The sequence below is a fragment of the Balaenoptera physalus genome, assembly GCF_965194825.1.
Source record: "Balaenoptera physalus genome assembly, chromosome: 19".
Taxonomy (NCBI): domain Eukaryota; kingdom Metazoa; phylum Chordata; class Mammalia; order Artiodactyla; family Balaenopteridae; genus Balaenoptera; species Balaenoptera physalus.
The window spans coordinates 68,370,659-68,391,811 of NC_138900.1; the positions used below are offsets into that span (position 1 = coordinate 68,370,659).

A 21,153-nucleotide genomic window follows, 5' to 3' on the forward strand; every position below is an offset into this window, starting at 1 on the left:
ATACTGTTCTCCATAGGGGCTGCACCAATTTACATTCCCACCAACAGTGTAGGAGGGTTCCCTTCTCTCCACACCCTCTCCAGCATTTATTATTTGTAGAGTTTTTAAGGACGGCCATTCTGACCCGTGTGAGGTGGTACCTCATTGCAATTTTGATATGCATTTCTCTAATAATTAGTGATGTTGAGCATCTTTTCATGTATTCTTCTTCTTCCTTTTCTGTTTTAAAAATATTTATTTATTTATTTGGCAACACGCGGGATCCTCGTTGCCACGTGCGGGATCTTTGTTGCAGCGTGCAGGATCTTACGCTGTGGTATGCAAGATCTAGTTCCCTGACCAGGGATCAAACCCGGGCCCCATGCATTGGGAGCTCGGAGTCTTAACCAGTGGACCACTAGGGAAGTCTCCTGTATGTCTTCTTTGGAGAAATGTCTGTTTAGGTCTTCTGCCCATTTTTTGATTGGGTTGTTTGTTTTGTTTTTTTGTTGCTGAGTTGTATGAGCTGTTTGTATATTTTGGAAGTTGAGCCCTTGTAGGTCGCATCGTTTGCAAATATTTTCTCCCATTGTGTAGGTTGTCTTTTCGTTTCGTTTATGGTTTCCTTTGCTGTGCAAAAGCTTGTAAGTTTGATTAGGTCCTATTTGGGTTTTTTGTTTGTATGTTTGTTTCTATTGCCTTGGGAGACTGACCTAAGAAAACATTGGTATGATTTATGTCAGAGAATGTTTTGCCTACGTTCTCTTCTAGGAGTTTTATGGTGTCATGTCTTATGTTTACGTCTTTACCGCTGGTGCCTGTTCTGGTTGGGTGGTGTCTGTGCCTCACCAGCTGGGACAAATGTAGATTTGATTGCGTCACTGGGTGGCCCCCTCCTGAGCCCTGACCTGTCACTGCAGCCCAGCAGTGGGCACACCGATGGTTCCCCTGTGCTGGTTAATGGTGAACGTGTTGTGATGCGGCACTGAGGAGCTTGGCTGAGGGAGTAGGCAGTGGCCACATTGTTCGTATCCTTAACGCCATCTGCAGAGGTTCCTGTGGGGACAAAGGGGAGAAGAGTTGATGGTGTCAACAGCTAACAGCCAGCACGACCAAACAAATTAATATAAAATCTAAAATTAAGGACTTCCCTGGTGGTGCAGTACTTAAGAATCCACCTGCCAGTGCAGGGGACACGGGTTCGAGCCCTGGTCCGGGAAGATCCCACACGCCGCAGAGCAACTAAGCCCGTGCGCCATGACTACTGAGCCTGTGCTCTACAGCCCGCGAGCCACAACTACTGAGCCCGTGGGCCACAACTACTGAAGCGTGCCTAGAGCCCGCGCACCGCAACAAAGAGCGGTCCCCGCTCGCTGCAGCTAGAGAAAGGCCGCGCACAGCAACGAAGACCCAATGCAGCCAAAAATAAATAAATAAATAGTAAATAAATGTATTTTAAAAAACTCTAAAATTAAATGTCTTCGCTTTTTAGTCTACGCACTATGCAGATAACAAAACTGCATCAGGTGATGTAAGTGCCAGCTCAAATACTTCACCAAAGTCTTATAATTATTTCCAAATGATTTGTTTACTTTCTCAGAAATCTTCACGTCATCCTTTGACGTGACTGTCACTATAGGAACCCTGTGCACCATTAACCTCAGGGGCTGAGACACTGTTAGGTGGCTGAGGGGAGGGCGGTCTTCCGTAGCCCATCTTTCTATCTGTCCCGCTGCTCTCGGGTCCCTTCTGTCCTCCCTTTTCCCCTACCGTTGTCAGGGGACTCCTGTCTGGACCCTGGCCACGATGCAGGAGCTGGGGCCGAGCACACAAACCAGAGGGAGAGAAGTGGTGAGGCTGGGTCGAGGGGTTGGGGAAGCTTCTGTTGTGTCCTGGTTGCTAGAACCAAGCCTCTGGTGTCTGGTCCACGGAGAGGACCCGAAATGGCTTTGCGCCTCAGGAGGGCGATCCGAACACAGCCTGTGCTGCCTGGTGAGTGGCGTGGAGGCCCAGGAGGAAGCGTTAGTGGCTGCTGGTCGCAGGCCAGGAGGGGACAGAGCACATCCTCTCACAGCTCCCTTTGCTACGAAATGCCCGGTACCTCCTGTGAACCTCAGCGTCCATCCCCAGGTGTTGGTCGGAAACGATGGGTATGTGGACACGGCAGCGCTGCCCGTGGTGCCTCGTGAGACCAACAGAAGCTTCCGGAGAAGCAGCTGCTGGGCCGCCGCCGAGTCTGCGAGCAGGCTGGCGCCAGGGGAGGGAGAGCCGGAGGGAGTCCTGCTGGCCCCGGAATCAGGAGCAGTCAGTCAGGTTGCTGCCTTCAGGGGCACGAATTGGGAGCGTGAAGGGAATGGGGCCAGAGCAGCCGCGGGGGAGGGTCTGTGAGCAGGAGGGACACGGCAGGGGTGCGGCCGCCAGCGGGCGACCCCGGACAGCGGGCGACCCTGGACAGCAGCAGCCCCGCGATCCCAGAAGGGCCCCCGTGCTTTGTGGCCCCTGTCGAGCCATCTCTGTGAGATTCTGCCTGTGGCCCCCCAGCCCCAGTGCTGTGGAGCAGGGTCTCTGCTGCTTGAAACCACAGAAACCTTTGCAGTCCTGGAGCTGCCCCTGCTCATGTCAGGGGGAACCTTCAGGGCAGTAAGAGTTTCTTTGATATTCGTACTTTAGTTTCCCAGAGTCTTCATATTTTCCCTGATTTTGCTGCCGTGTGTCCCTGAAACCCTCTGTTGTCTCACGGGGTGGGCTTTCTCTGTCACAGACCCCCTCAAAGGCCTCCCGCCGGGTGAACGTGGGCTTGTCACTCGGCTGCACAGTCTCCACGGGGCCCCTTGTCCCACTCTTGCTGTCCCCAAGCTGGGTCTAGAGAAGGCCCGTCCCAGCGAGAACCCACTTTCTGGCTTTATCTCTCGTCCCAACGACCGGGGAGTCTTCCAGCCTCGGAAAGATCACTCAGGGTTTCCTGCTTCAGTGCTCACGGCAGAGAGCTCGCGTCCTCACAGGAAGCACTTCAGCTGGGCACACGCGTCCCTGCAGCTGCATGTGACCCGTGACCGCGCTCCCAGGGACGGACCACGAGGGGTGATGGGTGAGCTCCTGCACCACTTGCCTGAAGGCACTTTGCCCCCCAGCCCCTTCCTTCTCCCCACTCGGGGGTGGAGTGTGGGCCTGGCCACGAACTCGCTTTGACTGTGGGTGAGGGCGTCCTGGAGGGAGAGCAGGGAGGGGGACCTGGGTCCCCAGGGAGGCCGCCCAGCGAGGTGAGGCTTCGTCTGGGCCTCGGTTGGGCTCGGAGGGTGTGGCCGAGGGTCTGCTGGACAGGACACCACGTGCAGAGGGCCCTCAGCCTCATACTGATGACAGCAGAGCCTGCGCTGAGAACTTCCTGTAGCAACCCGACAGCAGGGGAAGTGGAGGCTCCAGGGCTTCCCGGTAACTAAGTGCAGAGCAGGGACTTGACCGAGCTGAGCTGGCGGCTTGGATCCTGCACGCTTAACACTGGAGTGACAGGACCTGCTTGTTCTCTCTGCTCAGCCCTTCTTGCCACCTCCTCCTCCACCCCGCACCCTTATTTTTGCTGCAAGAGTCATGCCTCTCGCTTTATTATGTATCTTTGCAGCTAATACTTGCGGTAGAAAATGTCTACTCCGCCATCAGAAGCCGGCATCTCATGGAATCCTCAGCCTCGGTGAGTCCTGAAGCTCTTCCACGACCGTAGAGCTGGTTCCTAACACCCAGCTCTGCCCACCTCCACCTCTGCAACCCTCATGTGTGGTACCTGCAATATAACAGGTGCTCAAAAAATGTTTCATGAATAACTTCAGAACTCAGTGGTTGTCTGACATATTTAGAAAAGGAGTGGCCGCCCCTATTGCCAGCACCCCTGAAACCCCGCAGGAGACACAAGCTAGTGTGGTCCCTTCTCTCGCCCGGGGGAGCGTCACACCAGCCACCCTGGCTCCCTGCCTGTAACAAACACACCACAAGGAGGCTCGCTGGCCCCTGGGCCAGTGATGCTGTAAAAACCCGTCCTTGTCCCTGTGAGATTTGGTGTGAAGACAACACAGAAACAGAACCAGCAAAGAAGGATCCTGGTCAGGAGTAAATCCCTCTCCATAGTGACCGTGTGAGACCCAAGCACTCCCTCTGCTAAGCCTGCTCCGACTGTTTGGGAAGGGGCCCTTGTGACTCTCCGGGCGGCAGATGGGAGGGATAACCCAGTCTCTCTTCTGCCTCCTCAGACCAAGGTGGGCATCGGGGAAACAGCCGCACCTCCGCCGGGGGTCCAGAGAGGGTGTCCCGAAAGGACAGGGCCTAGCCGTCCAGTGAGGCCAGGTCTTGTCCACACCGCACGGACCTGCTGGAGGGTCTTGGGTTTCCTGGCGTCCAGCACCCCCACCGCCAACCCCAGCCTGCAGCGTCTTGGGAGCCCCTCGCTGGCAGGCCCCCCGGGGGCAGAAAGCCGCACAGCCACCGAGAAGGAGGCTAAGCGCGCAGGACAGGTGAGACCAGCACTGCGTGTCCCATGTCCCCTCTGCTCCCCAGGGAGCACCCCAGCCCCGGGCCGGCCATGGCCTTTGTCCTCTTTGGTAGTGTCTTTGCAGTCAGTAGTCCCAGACACCTTCCTCTGGAGGGGAAGACGCAGTGACCGCGGGAGGGGTGAGGGCGGGGTGTGCTTTAGCCCTAAACCCGGGAAGCTGCAGAACTTCCTTGAGCCCCGAATGCACCACATGGGTAAACCTGCAGCAAACCAGGCCAAGATCTGGACAGATTCTCTCTGGAAACACTTTTCATGTCCAACAAGAGAAGGTCTGTTAAACCCCGGTCTGACCCCGGGACGTGGGGCACGTTGTAACCATGGAAACTGAAGGGAAGGCGTTTGAGAGGCTTCTTCCTCGGTGTCTCCCCTAATGGCCCCTGAAGCTACTGGACCCGGAGGAGACGCACTCGCTCTTCTCTCCTCACTTCAGGCCAGGCGGCGCCCACCCCTCACAGCCCCTGCTCCTCCGCCCCGCTTCTGAGTTTGGTCACGATGCCGAAGCGGGCTCGTCTTGGTGAGCAAAAACAGAGGCCGGTGACAAGGTAAGATGGGGGCTCAAAAGATTTCGTAGAAGAAAAACATTCACGTGTGTTCCTGTGTGTGTGCACGTGTGTCTGTGTGTGGTGACGAGATGCTGTATTAATTGGTGTTCCCTATACAATTATGGGTGGCTTTTATTTTCTGTATTTTCTAAATTTCTTTTTTTTCTAAACAACTGCATATTACGAGAAAAAAAACAACAAAGCTGTTGACATCAAGCATGAGAGCTTGCAAAATAAGATCTTAAGGTACATATTTCAGAATGTTACAGGAGTTTTCTCTGGGTGATAGATGAACGGCCTCCTACTTTTAAAAACGAACTTAAGAAAACCTCTTTGGTAAGTTTTCAGCGGCCTGAGCTTTGAGGACAGCGTCTGTGGGCGACACCCTCCCCACAGGCAGCTCTGCCTCAGGTACTGGCCGGGCTCGTGGCCGACCAGGCGGAGTCTGGCAGCCGAAGACCAGTTTACCCTCTTGTGCTCCGCGCTCACCTGCTCAGCTAGGGTCCCGGTAGAGCAGCAGGCAGGTGGGGCTGGCACAGCCATGGGACCACTGCGGTCAGAGGGGCACGTGTGATGGAGGCTGCTGGTGCCCTGTGTGCCCGTCCAGGGCACCCGCAGTGTCAGGTGGAGGCCCGGCAGGTGTCCTGGGGACAGGACAGGCGCCTCAGCCGAGCCCAGCGCGTGTCAGGCGGCGCACACTCCTCCGAGCCCCCCTTCAGCACGCGGATCGTGGCTGCCAGCAGCTGCCGGTGGCGGGAGGGTGTATAAACCGCCAGCCCCCTTGCTAGAGGTGAGCCGAGACTGGGTGAGAGGCCGGAGTGACTTTTTGTGCCTGAACTGTGGGGTCGCACACCATCGCCGCCACCACACGGGTCCTCCATCTTCTGTGCAGGCCGTGGATGATGGGGGCCAGGGACTCGGGGCGTCTTGGGGGCTGGCGGCCTCGCCAGGAGTGAGGTTTGTTGCCAGAGGGGAGGGGAGGGGAGGGGGCAGGCCTTGAACTGCTCAGCCTTGCAGGGGATTCTAGGGCCACCTCTGGTGGGAGGTGCAGGTGAGAAGCCCCTGGAAGTTTCTGGGGCCCCTCCCCCACAGTATTTCAGTTGAAGCCCCTCTGCCGGCATCACCCCCAACTCCGTCCCTCCCGTGGCCCCTGCAGAGAGCCGCAGAAGATGGAAAGTTTATGGCGCTTCTCTTCCCATAGGGAAACAAAGCCACAGACACACACGTTCCCTTAAAAAAGCATGAAAGAAAGGAGACAATAATAGTGGATGTTTGTTATTGACATCCACATGGTTCACGCAGAGATGCTTCACAAGCCTGCACGGGGAGGGTGCCTAAGGGCCGTTGTTCGTGGTCATGGGGTCTGGGCTCCCCCCTTCGGCCTTCCTGAACCCATCCTGGTGGGAACAGGACTGGGCCAAGTTAGGGCTCCCTCAGGGGCAGGGAGGTTGTTCAGAGAGGAGAGAATGGGGCCTCCTTTCTGTACCAGAACTCAGTTCTGGGTCTGAGCACAGCGTGGCCTCCTGGAGCTGTCAGTGCCCTCACCTACCCAGCGGGAGAGGCCTCGTGCCACCTTGTCCTCACGTGCAGGCTGTGCACCTGCACTGCTGGCTCCACGGGAGCCCTGAGCTCCCGGGGCCTCAGGGCCGTTAGCCGTAAGCCCGCACTGCGCGGGCCTGCTCTGCTCACAGCGTGCCCCATTCTCCATCAGACTTCTCTTAGAAAAAGTGAGTTGAAGGATAAAATATTCAACAGTGAAGAATTTCAAGGTGGCGACACCGTTGCACTGAAGCACACAGGCCCAGGTACACAGCACGTGCGTTAGAGAAGCTGCAGTGTGGGCTTCGAGGACACTGTGTGCAGGGGGGCAGGAGAGGTTCTGAGACTCACGGGTGGTCCGGTTCCTGCAGACGCGGCTCCAGACTCTGTTCTCAGCAGGTGTGGGCGAGGGCCGCCTTTCCCAGGTGACTGTGTGTGGAGGGGCTCCGGGCCTGCCCAGGCTCAGTGGGAAGGGCAGCGGTGGGAAGGGTGGTTGCCCGAACTTAGCATCCTGACCTCTCACCTCCTCGTCAGGGCAGCTGAGTCTGCAGGTGCAGCAGCTGTGTCTGACCAGTGCCTGAGTGGCCCCTTCTTTGTCCAGCTCTAAAGACTTGGAAGACGTGGGCAGGGAGAGAATAACAAAGGGCGGGGCTTGCACTCTCAGCCAGCCTCTGTGCCAGATTCTGCCCGTGTTTATCCATCAAACCAAAAGGCTGGCGCTCCCATCCCATTTTATAGATTAGAAAAGAGGCACAGAGAGGTTGAGCACTTGCCCTAGGTCACACAGCTGGTGAGGGCAGAGCTGAGAATTGACCCACTATGGTTGGATCTGGAGTCCACATGCTGTGCTGACCCTGAGGGGACAGCAAAGAGAGAGCGAGGGAGACCAGATACCCCAGATTGAGCCAGGCACACAGGCATGCACACACACATGCACGAGGCCTTCACCTTTGAGGCTTCAGAAGTCAGAGGAAACCAGAGAGGAACGAGGAGAGGCCAAGAGAGAATGCCCTTCCAGGGGTTCAGTTCCTATGGAGACCGGGGCTGTGAGTGTGAGTTCTCTGTGGCCCTCTTGGACCCCACTGCTTTCAGTGATAAGGGGGGAATGAGGTACACAGTCTGGGCTTCAGATTTGTATGGAGACAAAATTTATTAAAACAGGAGTCCAAAAAACCATGAAGGGGATTGGTATGAACATCTCCAGGGCAATTTAGAAACCCTCTGCTGTTTATCTACCTTCTCTCTTATCGTGAAAGCGGAGGATCTATTTAACCCGTTATTTCTGTGCTCATCACACTCTTAGGGAATGTAAGGGGTCATAGACTTCCTTTGAAGCTCCCTCAGAGCTGAGGTATGTGGTGGCTACATTTATCCTCCCGTGGCTAAGATGTGGTTTTTTGGTAATGACTCCCTCACCCTCCCTGCAAACGTAGGGCTTCTCCCCTGTGTGTGTCCTCTGGTGTCTGATGAGACCTGACTTAAGCCTGAAGTCTCGCCCACACTCCCTGCAAACGTAGGGCTTCTCCCCTGTGTGTGTCCTCTGGTGTCTGATGAGATTTGACTTATGACTGAAGTCTCGCCCACACTCCCCGCAAACGTAGGGCTTCTCCCCTGTGTGTGTCCTCTGGTGTCCGATGAGATCTGACTTAAGCCTGAAGTCTCGCCCACACTCCCCGCAAACGTAGGGCTTCTCCCCTGTGTGTGTCCTCTGGTGTCCGATGAGACCTGACTTAAGCCTGAAGTCTCGCCCACACTCCCCGCAAACGTAGGGCTTCTCCCCTGTGTGTGTACTCTGGTGTCTGATGAGATTTGACTTATGACTGAAGTCTCGCCCACACTCCCCGCAAACGTAGGGCTTCTCCCCTGTGTGTGTCCTCTGGTGTCTGCTGAGATTTGACGTAAGACTGAAGTCTCGCCCACACTCCCCGCAAACGTAGGGCTTCTCCCCTGTGTGTGTCCTCTGGTGTCCGATGAGATCTGACTTAAGCCTGAAGTCTCGCCCACACTCCCCGCAAACGTAGGGCTTCTCCCCTGTGTGTGTCCTCTGGTGTCCGATGAGACCTGACTTAAGCCTGAAGTCTCGCCCACACTCCCCGCAAATGTAGGGCTTCTCCCCTGTGTGTATCCTCTGGTGTGTGATGAGATTTGACTTAAGACTGAAGTCTTGCCCACACTCCCCGCAAACGTAGGGCTTCTCCCCTGTGTGTGTCCTCTGGTGTCTGCTGAGATTTGACTTAAGCCTGAAGTCTCGCCCACACTCCCCGCAAACGTAGGGCTTCTCCCCTGTGTGTGTCCTCTGGTGCTTGATGAGACTAGACCTATCCTTGGAGCCTTGCCCACAGCCTCTGTACTTGACTTTTACAATTCTTGATACTCCTGCCCCCATGAGTAATTTGCCTGTGTCCTCTGGATTCACTTTCTGGCCTGTGCTGGGCCCTTCCTCCATCATTCTCTCATGTACCCTAGAACTCCCCATTTGTCCTTTGGGAGAGTAGGAAAAGGCCCTTGAAATCCTCCTTAGCCTTATCCTTTTCAGCAAAGGTTTGGACCTTTCCTTGACCTCTTGACCTTCAGGTTTGTCACTCCAGCTGTGTGGATCAGAATATTGCTGCTGCCGATTTTGATAGCCTGGGCAGGGATCCTCTGGTTGGACGCGGTCTCTTGCAGGTGTTCTCGGGAGGACCTGAGACGGGTGACTGCATTGCACGTGTTGGCTGAGGAATTTCTGACTGGAGAAGGCCAGAGAGCAGGAGCCACATGGATGGATCTTGGGCTCTGGGTCTGCTGAAAGAGGAAGCTTTTGGTCAGGTAGATGGTTTGTCTCCGGTAAGGCCTGAACCACTAATCATCTCAGTGTTGACAGCGCAAGCTCTGTCTCCCAGCAAGTGTGCCTTTACAGTCTACTTTTCCATTCCATTTTTACTCACTCCGTCTTCTTCAGAAATCCAGAAAGCCTGTATCAAGGGCCTTTTCTACCTATGGCCCTGACTAGGGACCTTCAAGTAGCATCAGAGGCAGCATCACTCCTTATAGGAGGTGGAACTGCAGTGACCTTTGCCCACGTACGAGTATCTGAAAAGTCCTATCACTTTGTGACAGAGGGGCCACAGGTATTTTATCCTGTTGGGAGAGAACACTCTTGATGACGGGTGGAATTGCCCCGAGTGACTTCCTACAAGGGGAAGGGATTTATTAAGTTAGGGGCACTCATCCTGGAGATCTCCAGATGTGGAAGGCGGGGTAGGGTAGTGGTTAGAGCACCTGTGAGTAAAGCTGGATTTGAGGCTCCTCATTCACAGAGACATATTAGTTGAGCAGCCATTGTGTCTGAATCTCTGTGAGGAGGTGGGATTCAGATTGGACAAGACCAAGTGGTCCAGGTCCCACTGACTAAAGGACTCTGGCTCCTGATGCCCCCAATAGGTCATGAATTGCTTCTCGCTCAGTTTTCCATAAAGCGGAAAATGAGAATACATCCTTCCTCAGAAAGCCTCACGAGTATTCACACCTCATTGATTTCAGTCAGGCTTAGTCCGTTTAAAATGCAGTAGGAAGTCCTGTTTAAAAATACACCCCAACTCCTGCCCTTCTTCAGACAGTCCACTCTCCCCTCTGCCCTGGTGATGAACTGACCGCTGAGCGGATTCCCCACTGCTATCTCTTTCCAAAAAACGAGCCAAAGCATCATCTTAGAGCAGAGAACATGCCCCTCGCAGCTGAGAACCGCACGGTGGTTTCACGTCACCCGGGAGGACCCCCGTGTCTGTGCGTGGAGCACAGGCCCTGAGGCCTCCGTGTTCTGCCCAGCCTCCTGCCTCTCCCTCTGTGCTTCCTTCTTTGACCACCTGCATGGCCTCTCTTTCCTGCCCTGGTGCTGCGGCACTGGCCGCTCCCCTGCCTGGAACACTTTGCCCACAAATGCTGTCTCTGGAGAGCGCCACACCCCACCCCTCCGCTCACATTGATCCAAGGCACTTTTTCTGGGCTACTTTTCCTCAAAGCACTAATTGCTGTCTGGTATGAGGCACATGCTGCTCTAGGGCAGTGATTCTGACCGACCTGTTCAATCTCTATTTCCAGTTCGTGGAGCCCTGTCTGGCACAGTGTATGAACTCGTGTGACAGCAAACCGAAATGGTGACTGAATGCAAATCAACGTGTGCACATATCATCTAGAAATATGGAGGGGATTAAGAAGAAACAGCTAAAGGTGAGAGAGCTGGTAGGTGCTTGAAAACTTGTTTTTTTCCTCTAAGCCTTTCAGCCCTAAATGATGTTATATATTTTTTGCATGAAGGATTAAAAAAATTAGAAGAAAAAATTTTTAATATAAAAAATTTTCCTAAGAGTCAAAGGCTTATGAATCAATTTCTGAAGCATCTTAATTGAAATTTTACTGACTCCAGACTGGAGTTTACTCCATTCAAGAGCCGGACCATGAAAGCTCCCCAGGAGCGCTTCTTGCTTTGTGTTGGAGGAGAAGCGGTGCCCACCTCTGCCCGCCGCGAGCTCGCCCTTCCACCTGCTGCCCCACTTGATGCCGAGCTCCTGGCTGTACTCCTCCCCGTACCAGACCAGCAGTTCGCAGCCCGGCCTGACCACCCGGCAGGTTCGGTAGAAGATCTGCCTGTGATACTGGAAGGCCACCAGGTTCTGCTCCTCGTCATCCCGGGCACAGTTCACATACCTGGGGTTGGGGCCGGGAAAGGGAAAGAAGGCACAGGCGATGAGTTCCCTCCGTCTGTCAGACCCAAGCCAGCTCCTGGCCTCCGCGCTCTGGCGCTGCCCCCAGCTCCCACTGCGCCTCCTCGGGAACCTTCTGTTCACACCTGCGACCTTGTCCTGTGAATCCCTATCTCCAGGTGCTGTTTCCAGCGCGCATCCAGGCCGGATTGCTTTTCTCTCCTTACCTAATTAGCTGTTTTCCAAAGCCCAGTTCCAGACTTGTCTCCACCTGGATTGGCCATAAAACTGGTGACCTCTGGCTTCTCTAAACTCTCAATGAAGTTCTGTTTTTATTCCACAGAACTTGGTGCTTCTAGTTTAGCACACATCCCTCAGCACTCAGCCCCAGCCTACGTTCTCTCGAGAGGCCTGTCTCCAGTCTCCCCACGTGTATCCAGGGCCCCCCATTCACTTGCCTCCCCCAGGTTCCTGTAGAAACTTGGAGAGCTCTCTGACTTAGCTCGAAACACAGAACAATAGTAGTTTATTCACTTTCTGCCTCCCCTGATGAAAGGAGGGGACCTTAGAGAAAGGGGCGGCTCACAACCATCCTGCAGTCCGTTTGTTCCCCGGCTTCAGAACCCAGTTCTCACTGGAACCAAGGCTGGGAAGGTGGCCGCCCTCACAGACTAAAGGTCCCTCATGTTAGGTTATGCTGGTGCTCTGCACTTCTTGAAAAATAGGAAAATTATGATTAAATATTCCTAAAATCAATTGCTTAATGTCTGTCTGCAGTGTGTCCTCCGTAAGGACATGGGTTATGTGATCTGTTTAAGTAATGGACTCCGTTTTCTAAACTGGAGCATAATAGTAAGTGCTTGATAAGTGTTAATTAGGTGAATAAGTGTCCCTGGTGAGTCTAGACTCCTCAAGTTGTTTTCAAGTACCCCAATTTTCTTGAGCACAGAGACGTATTTTGAGGACGTATACTATATTTTTATTTCCTTTTTTCTGACGTCTCTTGAAATGAAAGAGCACTGTATGGAAAAAAAGAGGGACAGAAGATGTAAAAACCATTGAGGGGGGCAGTTTGAGAAGGAAAGGGACATGGGCTTGAGAGAGATGAGTGTCCTCTCTGGAACCTGGAAACCTACTGGACTTACCTCATCCAGTTGGCCCAGGACTTGTCCTTTCCATCCACGTACTCGTAGCAGTTTCTCCCTTTGGTGATCTGAGTGTCAGAAAAAGAAGTTAAAGGCTTTTTTTCTTTTCTTTTTGGTGGGAGGTAATAGAAGAATTATTTCACTCTGCTAGCATCAATGCTCTTCAGCCTGCGTGGATGCAGCTGCCGGTCGTGACCACACAACAAGCTCCTTCATCACCATCCTCACGTCTGAGTCTATTTGTCCCCTCAGGTCAAGGGCCCCGCACGGGAGGAGCCACTTCTCTGTGCCGGTACCACCGTGCTCCCACCCGTCCTCTGATCTTTAAACAGAAGTTCCGTGTTCATGCAAAGTGCACTCAGTACACAGTGCTAACCGTGTTGTCCCCATCCACGTCCTAGCATGTTGAAGGTGAGGCCCCCCCCATCCACAGAAGGGATGTGGAGGCCAGAGGACAGGGGAAGAGGTGGGTTTCTCACCAGCCAGGAGTACCCACTGTTGGCGGCCTCTTCATCTTCTGTGATCTGGCCCTCATAGGGGCCAAAGTGCAGACCCAACGGCAGATCGGATGCCTCGTTCCATACGCCAAGCCCAGCCTCAGGGATGCCTGATGGTCTGATACTTAATCCAGGGGGCAGAGTGAGGGCTGAGCGGTTGGGATGCCCCTTCTCCACTGCACTGTCCTTTACAAATGTAGGGGCCCCGTGAGCAGCACAGCTGTCAATGAAGAAGTTCTGACACTTCTCACAATCTGGAGGCGAGAGCAACAGGGATTAGGGAAGATACAGTGCGTGTTCCTGGTCGTAAAGACCTCCAGAAAGAACCGGGGCGCTCATGTCATTTGGCCTCAATCCTGTACCCCAAGTCACTAGACAAAGGGGATGATTTGGGGACCAAATGCTAAGGTGAGATTATTGTAGCAAGACATAACAGCCTTCTCTGTAATGGGCCAGTGGGGTCACTCACAGAGGTAGTCGTCGTCCTGGGGCTCGCTGACCTCTTGGTACAGATGGCCCTTTCTTTCTCGTAGGCTATACATCTTCACTTCAATCTGCTTTGTTCTGCGTTCTAAGTTGGAGAAGAGTAGGTAACTCTAGGTAACAAGGTTGGTGGGGTCTGGAGTGTTGGTCCCTGTTTTATCAGAAAATGTGAAATCCCCTCCCATCAAATTATCACCTGTCCTTCTGTATACTTTGTTTTTTCCCCCTTTAACTACTGGTTCAGAGAGACCGAGGCTCCACACTGACTACAGATGCCCAGTTCAATGTTAGCTTCCTGTTCTTCCCGTTATTAGGTTTAACTTCCCAAACTTTCTACTTAGAAAATGGTTCATTGACACATTTACTCATTCAGAAAATATTTGTTAAGGCACATTACATGTTAGGCATTGAGCAGAGGCCTTAACTAAGAAAGCATGGTCCCTGTTATCAGAGATGGATTTTTGAACAACGTGTATGTGTCAGTACTTTTATATTTAATTTAATGCTTTCAAACACTATACGAGTTATGTATCCTTATATTCACTTTAGAGATTAGCAATCAGGACCTCAGAAAATGTGTAAGATTTTCCCAAGGCCCCAGTGCTAACTTCACGTCTCAGATCAGTCCAGCCTAAACCCACGCCTACCCCAAGTCCACCCCACACACCTAGGCCATACTAATCAGCCTTTCTAGAGGAATTAGAGGGACTAAAGCCCCCAAGGTATTTTCTCTTACCCAACTTTTGTCTAGCGTGCCGTGCAGAGGTGCTTGCTGCTCCGGGAGGGGGCGCCGGGCGCTGGGCCTGCGCAGGGCCCCTTGCCTTCTGCGGTTGCGCTGCTCCTGGCAATTTCTTCAAACTAGATTCATTACTTAATGGCACCGGGGGCACTCCCTTCAACGGGAGAGTCACATAGTAAAAGACAACATGCATTTCTTTAGTTCTTTAGGGCTTATGAAGTGTTTTCACATGCATGACTTTAGTCAATACTTCAACAACCCTTGGAAATACCCGGGGCGGGTGGAGTCTGAACGCTAGAGCGTAAATAAAGGGCCTAAGCGGGTAGTGAATCAAGACTAGAACCCATATCTTAAGGTTCCTTCCCTTCAACTTTCTCTCAAATTCCTCCGTAAAAGTGAGAGCGAGGCAGGGAGAATAATTGGGAAGAATCAACAAAGTCTGGGAAAGAAGCGGTGGGTAAGGGCTTATAGAAAAAAAGAGGGGGTCTTCTATTAATTAGTGGACCTCTGATGGACGAGGAAATGTGGAAAAGTACAGAGGGGACAAAACACTTCTGGAAAATGAGGTGACAGAGCAGTGAGATTGGGAAGAGAACAAAGAAATGGTATGGCAGAAACATATCTAGACAATAAAGAAAACGATGCTGAAAGTTGCAGGTTGCCATATCCCAGAGAGAATGTTTGGAATTAGAGTAGCTGGTTCCCATCGATTCTGCTTGAATAAGGCTGTACGACTAGCTAGTTCTCCTCAGTTTCCTGATCCATAAATTGGTATACATGCTAATTCTTAACGTTACAGTGGACATGAAATTTAATAACGTTCACCAAATTGTTTTGTGAGCTATTGATATTTAACACAGTGTGAATGTGAGAGTCCAGCCCTGCTATCAATTTACCCCCTCAACTGTCTCCCTATTTGAAATCTAGCTCACAGATACTATCTTCAGCACTCCTTGACCCTCTTACTTCTAGGTGAATGTTTAAATGCGGAGTCACTCATTCAGAAAACACCCAGGGGGCCCTCAGGGGCCTTGAGCTGGGCCTGGGACTTCTGAGAAGAAACGGGTATGGACCAGGCTCTCAAAGCTTGCAACGCAGGGGCAGGCTAAACAAATGATTCCAAATATGAGAGTTGCCTAATTAGAGCTCAGAGGAAGGAGCTGTTACTTCCTCCTGCAAGAATGAGCATTTGAAATCAGTTCCAGAGGGATGAGTTTCTGTTGAAACGTGGGTAACCTCTATGAAGTCCTTAAGTTATTTTCTTATTTGTTGTTTTCAATTATCAAACTTGAAGCTAGTCAGGGCTGGGAGGTGCTTCCTCTTATCAGAGTAGGCGGCTCTGAGGTTGGGGCATCCATCTCCTTCTGCGTCTCGGACAATCCACTCTACAAACTGCCTACACATCTGTCAGCTTCCCTTAGTCAGATGGTCTTAGCATGTCACTCACTTTGGCGTAGCAGAAAAGAACTGAAGTTGAAATCATCCATCAGATGAATGATATAAAGATGTATGAATAAGACAGTGTAAACTTTATAAAACTATGGAAGTTCTACTCAGCTTGTAAGTGTTTTAGAGAAGGAGCTTTGGATGAGATTGCACTACCAGTGATACTGTGATCTCAGGCATATAATCATACATTTCTTTACCTCAGTTTCTTGATCTATTCAATATAAATGGTGATAGTTACACTACCTATAGGTACTATAGGATTGTTTTAAGGTTTAAAGTGAGTTTATTCATGTAAAATGCTTAAAATAGAGTCTGAAATATTATGAAAATAATGTGAAAATAGAACGACCTACTATTGTTGCTATTCTTATTAACTATAAAAGTGACAATGATATCAGACATTGTGCTAAAGAATCATGAAAGGAAGCAGCAGTGTCTAGGATACTCTATGTGTTCTCCTATTCTTACCTGTGATTGGATCCATGAGGAAGATTTCCTTGTCAACAGGATTTGGGAAATACTTACCTTCTGGTGTTTACTGTGCTCCACTCTGAAGGCCACCCAAGAAGGTTTAACTAAAAGATGATGAGAAATCAGTGTTTCGGTTGGTAAATATTTCCAAACTCTGGGCATCTGAATTAAGGACACAGAATTCTGAACCAGAGAGGGACAAGTACAAGGATTACCAAAGGGGGAATGGAAAATGATTTCTGTATCATCAACGCCTGTGCTTCCGCTGGGAGCATCACATAGTTTTCTTAAAATTAAAAAAAAAATAGACAAAACCTCATCTGTGCTTCATCCTATGTTCATAAAGTATCAAATAAATTTACTTCATGACAAAAATACTCAACAAAGTAGGAATAGAAGGAAATTACCTCAATATAATAAAGGTCACATATGAAGAGTCCACCTCTAACATCATACTCATTGGTGGAAAAAGTGATCTCTTCTAAGATCAAGAAAAAATGCAAGGATGCCCACTCTCGCCACTTCTGTTCAACATAGTACTAGAAGTCCTAGCCAGGGTATTAGATAAGAAAAGGAATCAAAAGGCTTCCAATTTGGAAAGAAAGAAGTAAAATTAGGTTTGTTCACAGATGACATGATTTTATGTGTAGAAAATCTTTAAAATTCCACAGAAAACACTGTTAGAACTAATAAAAGAATTTAGCAAAGTTGCAGGATACAAAATCAACACTCAAAAATCTTTCTATGCACTCGGGACTTCCCTGGTGGCACAGTGGTTAAGAATTCACCTGCCAATGCAGGGGACACGGGTTCGAGCCCTGGTCCGGGAAGACCCCACATGCCGCAGAGCAACTAAGCCCGTGCGCCACAACTACTGAGCCTGCATGCCGCAACTACTGAGCCCGCGTGCTGCAACTACCGAAGCCCGCGCACCTAGAGCCCGTGTTCCACAACAAGAGAAGCCACTGCAACGAGAAGCCCACGCACTGCAAAGAAGAGTAGCCCCTGCTTGCCGCAATTAGAGAAACCCCGCGCGCAGCAATGAAGACCCAACGCAGCCAAAAAAAAAAAAAAAAGAGAGAAAACTATTGAGAATTATACTGGAAAACCCATACATCCACCTCCATTCAGTCTTATGTCACCATTCTGCCACAACCACTGCAGGTCTTTTAATTTCTATTTCAAAATTCAGAAACAAAAACAAACAAAAAACTAACCAAGACACAGTGAAGCCACCTGCCAGCCCTTACTCCTCTGGTGATGAATTTGGTACTTCTTATTCACATTCAAATTTTTATACATTTACGGCCCTTTAATGTACCTATAAACAATATATATATATATTTTTTCCAGCAAAAGGTCTCATATTTATTACTGAGCCAAAGCACTAATGCAGAAACACTGACACAAGGAGAAAAATCATTTTTTTCCAATAAAACAAATGGATGCGTTTGTCCAGATAGTAGTGATGTTTTCAGAGTGATATGGTAAGAGGCAAGTGACCTTCCACAGCATAAATACGTGTGCCACCTCATGTGTGGCTCCTTATAGACCCAGCTTGGCTCTTCTCCAGTGTCTTCTCTTGGAGTTGTACCTGGTTTTATTACCAGTTTTCATTTGAGTCCACTGGGGAATGGGGCAATTCTACTTTTGTTTCTTGCCCAGGAATCGCTCGATCGTGAAAGTCTTGTGAGAAGACACGGTGAGGAGCAGAGTCAACCGCACATTGGATGGCAGAGAAGGGGAGGCTAATTATTTTACATATTTAAAAACTTTATATGGATAGTCTCTTACCGTATAATATTCTGTTTTGCATCTCGCTTGTTTGGTGCACAATTATGGGGTTTTTTGCTAATGCCTGAGACGCAGCTGAGACCTAAGCCCAGGCTGGTTTCAGGAAGACACCTCTCAATCTTCCTGGCCCCTCACCTTGCTGCCTTGGAGTCCATTCTTCATCAGAATCCTCAGGGTCATCCACCTGGGCTTTGGTGGCCTGCCTGCGGTGACACATGAAAGCTGGCCGAGGGGCTCTGAGACCTGGAAAGAAGCAAAATCTTCGTTCCAAAAGGGAAGAGCTGGAAGGAGGAATAAAGCCCAGAGGCAACGGAAAGCGCCACAAAGTCAGTGTGACTTGGTAGGATGGGCTGGGAGAGTCTAGAACGAGGCGAGAGGCGAGCTCTGCGTTGCCAGGGCCAGGCCCACACCGAATACGAAAGAACACACATTTCCTGCAGGTTCGTCTCCACACAGAAGGGAACTGTGAGCCGATGAGGCCACCTGAGAGAGAGCCGAGCTCACACGGAGACCGAAGACCTGCTCCACGCCTCCCAGGCTCCCAGGCAGCCAGCATTTCCCGTTACCTATAGCAATCAGGGCTTCATAGTTCTTTTTCACATTCCTGTATCGGACTTTTTCCCATTCTCCCATCTGTGTCCATTCGTCCTTGGAGAAGTATATGGAAATGTCTTTGAAAGCATCTTTGGCCTAGAGAAAATAACAGCCTTCCTCAGTGCCTCACTCATCCCAGTCGAACTTAGAGCTGGGCCGCCCCCGCCGCCTTGGGCAGGCTGTAGCCTGATGCCGCTGGCGGCCTCTGTGAGACAAGGATGAAGGCGCTCCTTCCTGACTGTGTCCTGCTTCACTGAGCAAACCCTGAGCATTTTCCTCGCTCTCCCTGGACACAGAGCGGTGGACGATGCTCGTGTCCTGTGTCCCCCCCCCCCCCCCCGCCATCTTAGCCAGCACCAGGCACCCCCATCCTGTGTCCCTTCACAGAGGAGGCCACCCAGCGGCGCAGGCCCGGGGTCTGTGGCCCTGCTGGGTCCAGCTCCGCGAGCCTCCCGTAGAGCCGGCTTGGCGCCCGGCTTTGCCTCCTGCAGCCCTCACCGTGGGCGTCCGCTCTGCTCTCCCAGCGTCGCCCTCAGCGCGCTCCTCCGGCCGCCTGTCGGTGCTCATGGGCCCGGGACCGCCTCAGGGCCGAGGCGCCTGTGGGAGGGGAAGGCGCTGAGGTCGCTGCCCAGAGCCAGGTCTGCGTCCCCCGGGTGGGCTGTGCCGAGCAGGAAGGTGCGAGGAGCCCCGCAAGGGTTAGAGGATGCGGAGGGTACTGAGGGCGTGCATGGAGCCTCACCGGCCACGGCAGCGCCGCCTAACGCGAACCAGGCTCGGCTTCCTCAGTCCCCCTGCAGCCCGGCGCCCCTGAGGAAGGGCACTGGCAGGCCGTGTCTGCGGGCGTCTGAGGGAGCCCCGAGGAGCCCGGGAGCCCCGGATGCTGCGCTGGGGGCAGGGCGACGACCAGGGCTCGGTTCCAGCGACGGACGGGGACGGTTTCTCCAGGAGGGGTTTCGGGGCTCTCCACCTGGGGGCTCCGGAAAAATCTGGGCGTAACGTGCGCTCTATGCCTAAGGGACAGATCGCTCAGCCTGAGGAGATCTGGGCCACTCCGGCTGAGGGAACTGGGGTTCCTCAGACCCGAGGGGATTCGGGGTCCCTTAGGCTGATGGTATTTGGCGTCTTTGGGCTGAAGGGATGTAGAAGGCGCAGGCTGAGAGAACTTGGGACCTGTGAGCCTGAGGAAATCGGGGGTCTCTCGTGAAGGGGCTTTAGGTTCTCCCACACTGAGCGTAGCTGGGGTCTTTGAGGAGGAAGGGGTTAAGAGTTCCCGGGCTGAGGGTACTCTGCGTCTCTGAGGTTAGGGAAATTTGGTCTCTCTGCGGGTGCTATTTTTAGGGCGCCTAACCTCTAGGGGTTACTCCAGGTATTTGGGGGGTCTAAGCATTAGGGGATTTGGTGTTTCTGTGGGTGAAGGGACTTTGGGTCCCCAAAGCTGAGGAGATGTGAGGTCCCTCAGGTTAGGACCCGGGGTCCCTCCAAGCTCACGGGATTTGGAGCCCCTCAGGGTGAGGGGATCTGGGGCCTCCCAGCCTGGAATTTGGAGGCCTCGGGCTGAGGGTTTATAAGGGTTTCGCAGGGCGTGTTCCCGTCAGTCTCCCCGCTGTCCCCTCGCGTGGCCCACCCCGGCCCGGCGCGCGCTCCGGCTCCCGTGGCTTCGCGTCCTCCTGAGCTGAGGCGAAGCGAAGGGCGCGGAGCCGGCTCGTAAAGCCCCGTCAGGCACAAGCCACCAATCGGCGCTGCGACCGAAGCGGTCCCGCCAATAGGCGGCCGGGAGGGTGCGGAGCGCGCACAAGGTCCCGCCCCGCCGCTCGGGGATTGGCTGCTCTGGGTCCCGCGCGTGTCTAAAAAGAAGCCTCCAGCGCGCAGGAGCAGCTTAGCGGTTTTCATTGCTTGCTTTTTCCGCCCGCCGTCAGGCACCTCGTCTTAATCCTGGAGCCTCAAGCGGGCGGTGGGTCTTTAGGGTGGACGTGGCCATCCAGTGCCCTGAACGAGAGTCTTTGCTGCACCGGACGGTAGTCGTGCTCCCGAACTTTCTCCTAGGCCCACGTGTTCCCTTCCTTGTAAAATCCAGTTTTGGCAAGAACTGTATGTGATGAGTATTGCTTTATTCAGGGGAAAACTAGGTAATTAACTAAAATCTGATGAGACACAAAATAAACAACATAAGGTCAAAGATTTAAACGCAACAAATGGAATAATAAGTATATTAGAAAAAACACTGGGAGAATTTTAAATCTCAAAGTAGAAGTGGCATTTAGGAGTAATCTGTATGTTTAAGCAATGTAGGTCTAAAAAGGCTTCGGAAATGAGATATAAATAAAACCAAAAAGCCCTGCAAGTGTTTTCCATTAAAATGAGGCATCAAATTCGAGGACAATGGATCTGCAGAGGGGCCTTCACAAGATAAAATGGGGAGAGTGTTTCTGCCCTTTACCTAGCTTTGGTCACAGAAACATAACATGATTTCCATGTATTGGAAGCAAGACAACTGACTGTAGAATTATTGTCAAGGTGGGACCACGAGTGCTGGTTGGGGGTCTGGATGGGGAGATGTTACCAGAAAACTGGGTTTGCCTCTTGGTGGGTGTAGAGCCAAAAGACATAACCCAGCCAAAGACTGGGAGAAGGAGGGATTTATTACTTGCAGCAAGTAAGGAGAACACCAGGGATCTTGCCAAAACAGTGTCTCCCCAAAC

At 52.1% G+C, this 21,153-nt stretch overlaps 2 protein-coding genes across 3 annotated transcripts in view; one reads left to right on the forward strand and one right to left on the reverse strand.

Annotated features, from left to right (window-relative positions):
- The window catches only part of DRC4 (dynein regulatory complex subunit 4), a 31,947-nt gene extending 22,541 nt beyond the window's left edge, over positions 1–9,406 (forward strand). For both annotated transcript variants that reach the window (XR_014256637.1, XR_014256638.1), the window contains 3 exons: positions 1,030–3,411; positions 3,599–5,061; positions 9,268–9,406. The gene's annotated coding sequence lies outside the window, so the exon portion shown is untranslated. The remainder of the gene's footprint in view (positions 1–1,029; positions 3,412–3,598; positions 5,062–9,267) is intronic.
- On the reverse strand, positions 9,131–19,021 carry PRDM7 (PR/SET domain 7; the record flags this gene model as incomplete). Its single annotated transcript, XM_082437120.1, has 8 exons — positions 9,131–9,441; positions 11,001–11,286; positions 12,428–12,495; positions 12,907–13,178; positions 13,394–13,520; positions 17,949–18,103; positions 18,427–18,550; positions 18,953–19,021. The coding sequence occupies 8 exons, from the start codon at positions 19,019–19,021 to the stop codon at positions 9,133–9,135; spliced, it is 1,410 nt and encodes a 469-aa protein (XP_082293246.1). The 3' UTR covers positions 9,131–9,132.
- Positions 19,022–21,153: the final 2,132 nt, after the last annotated feature.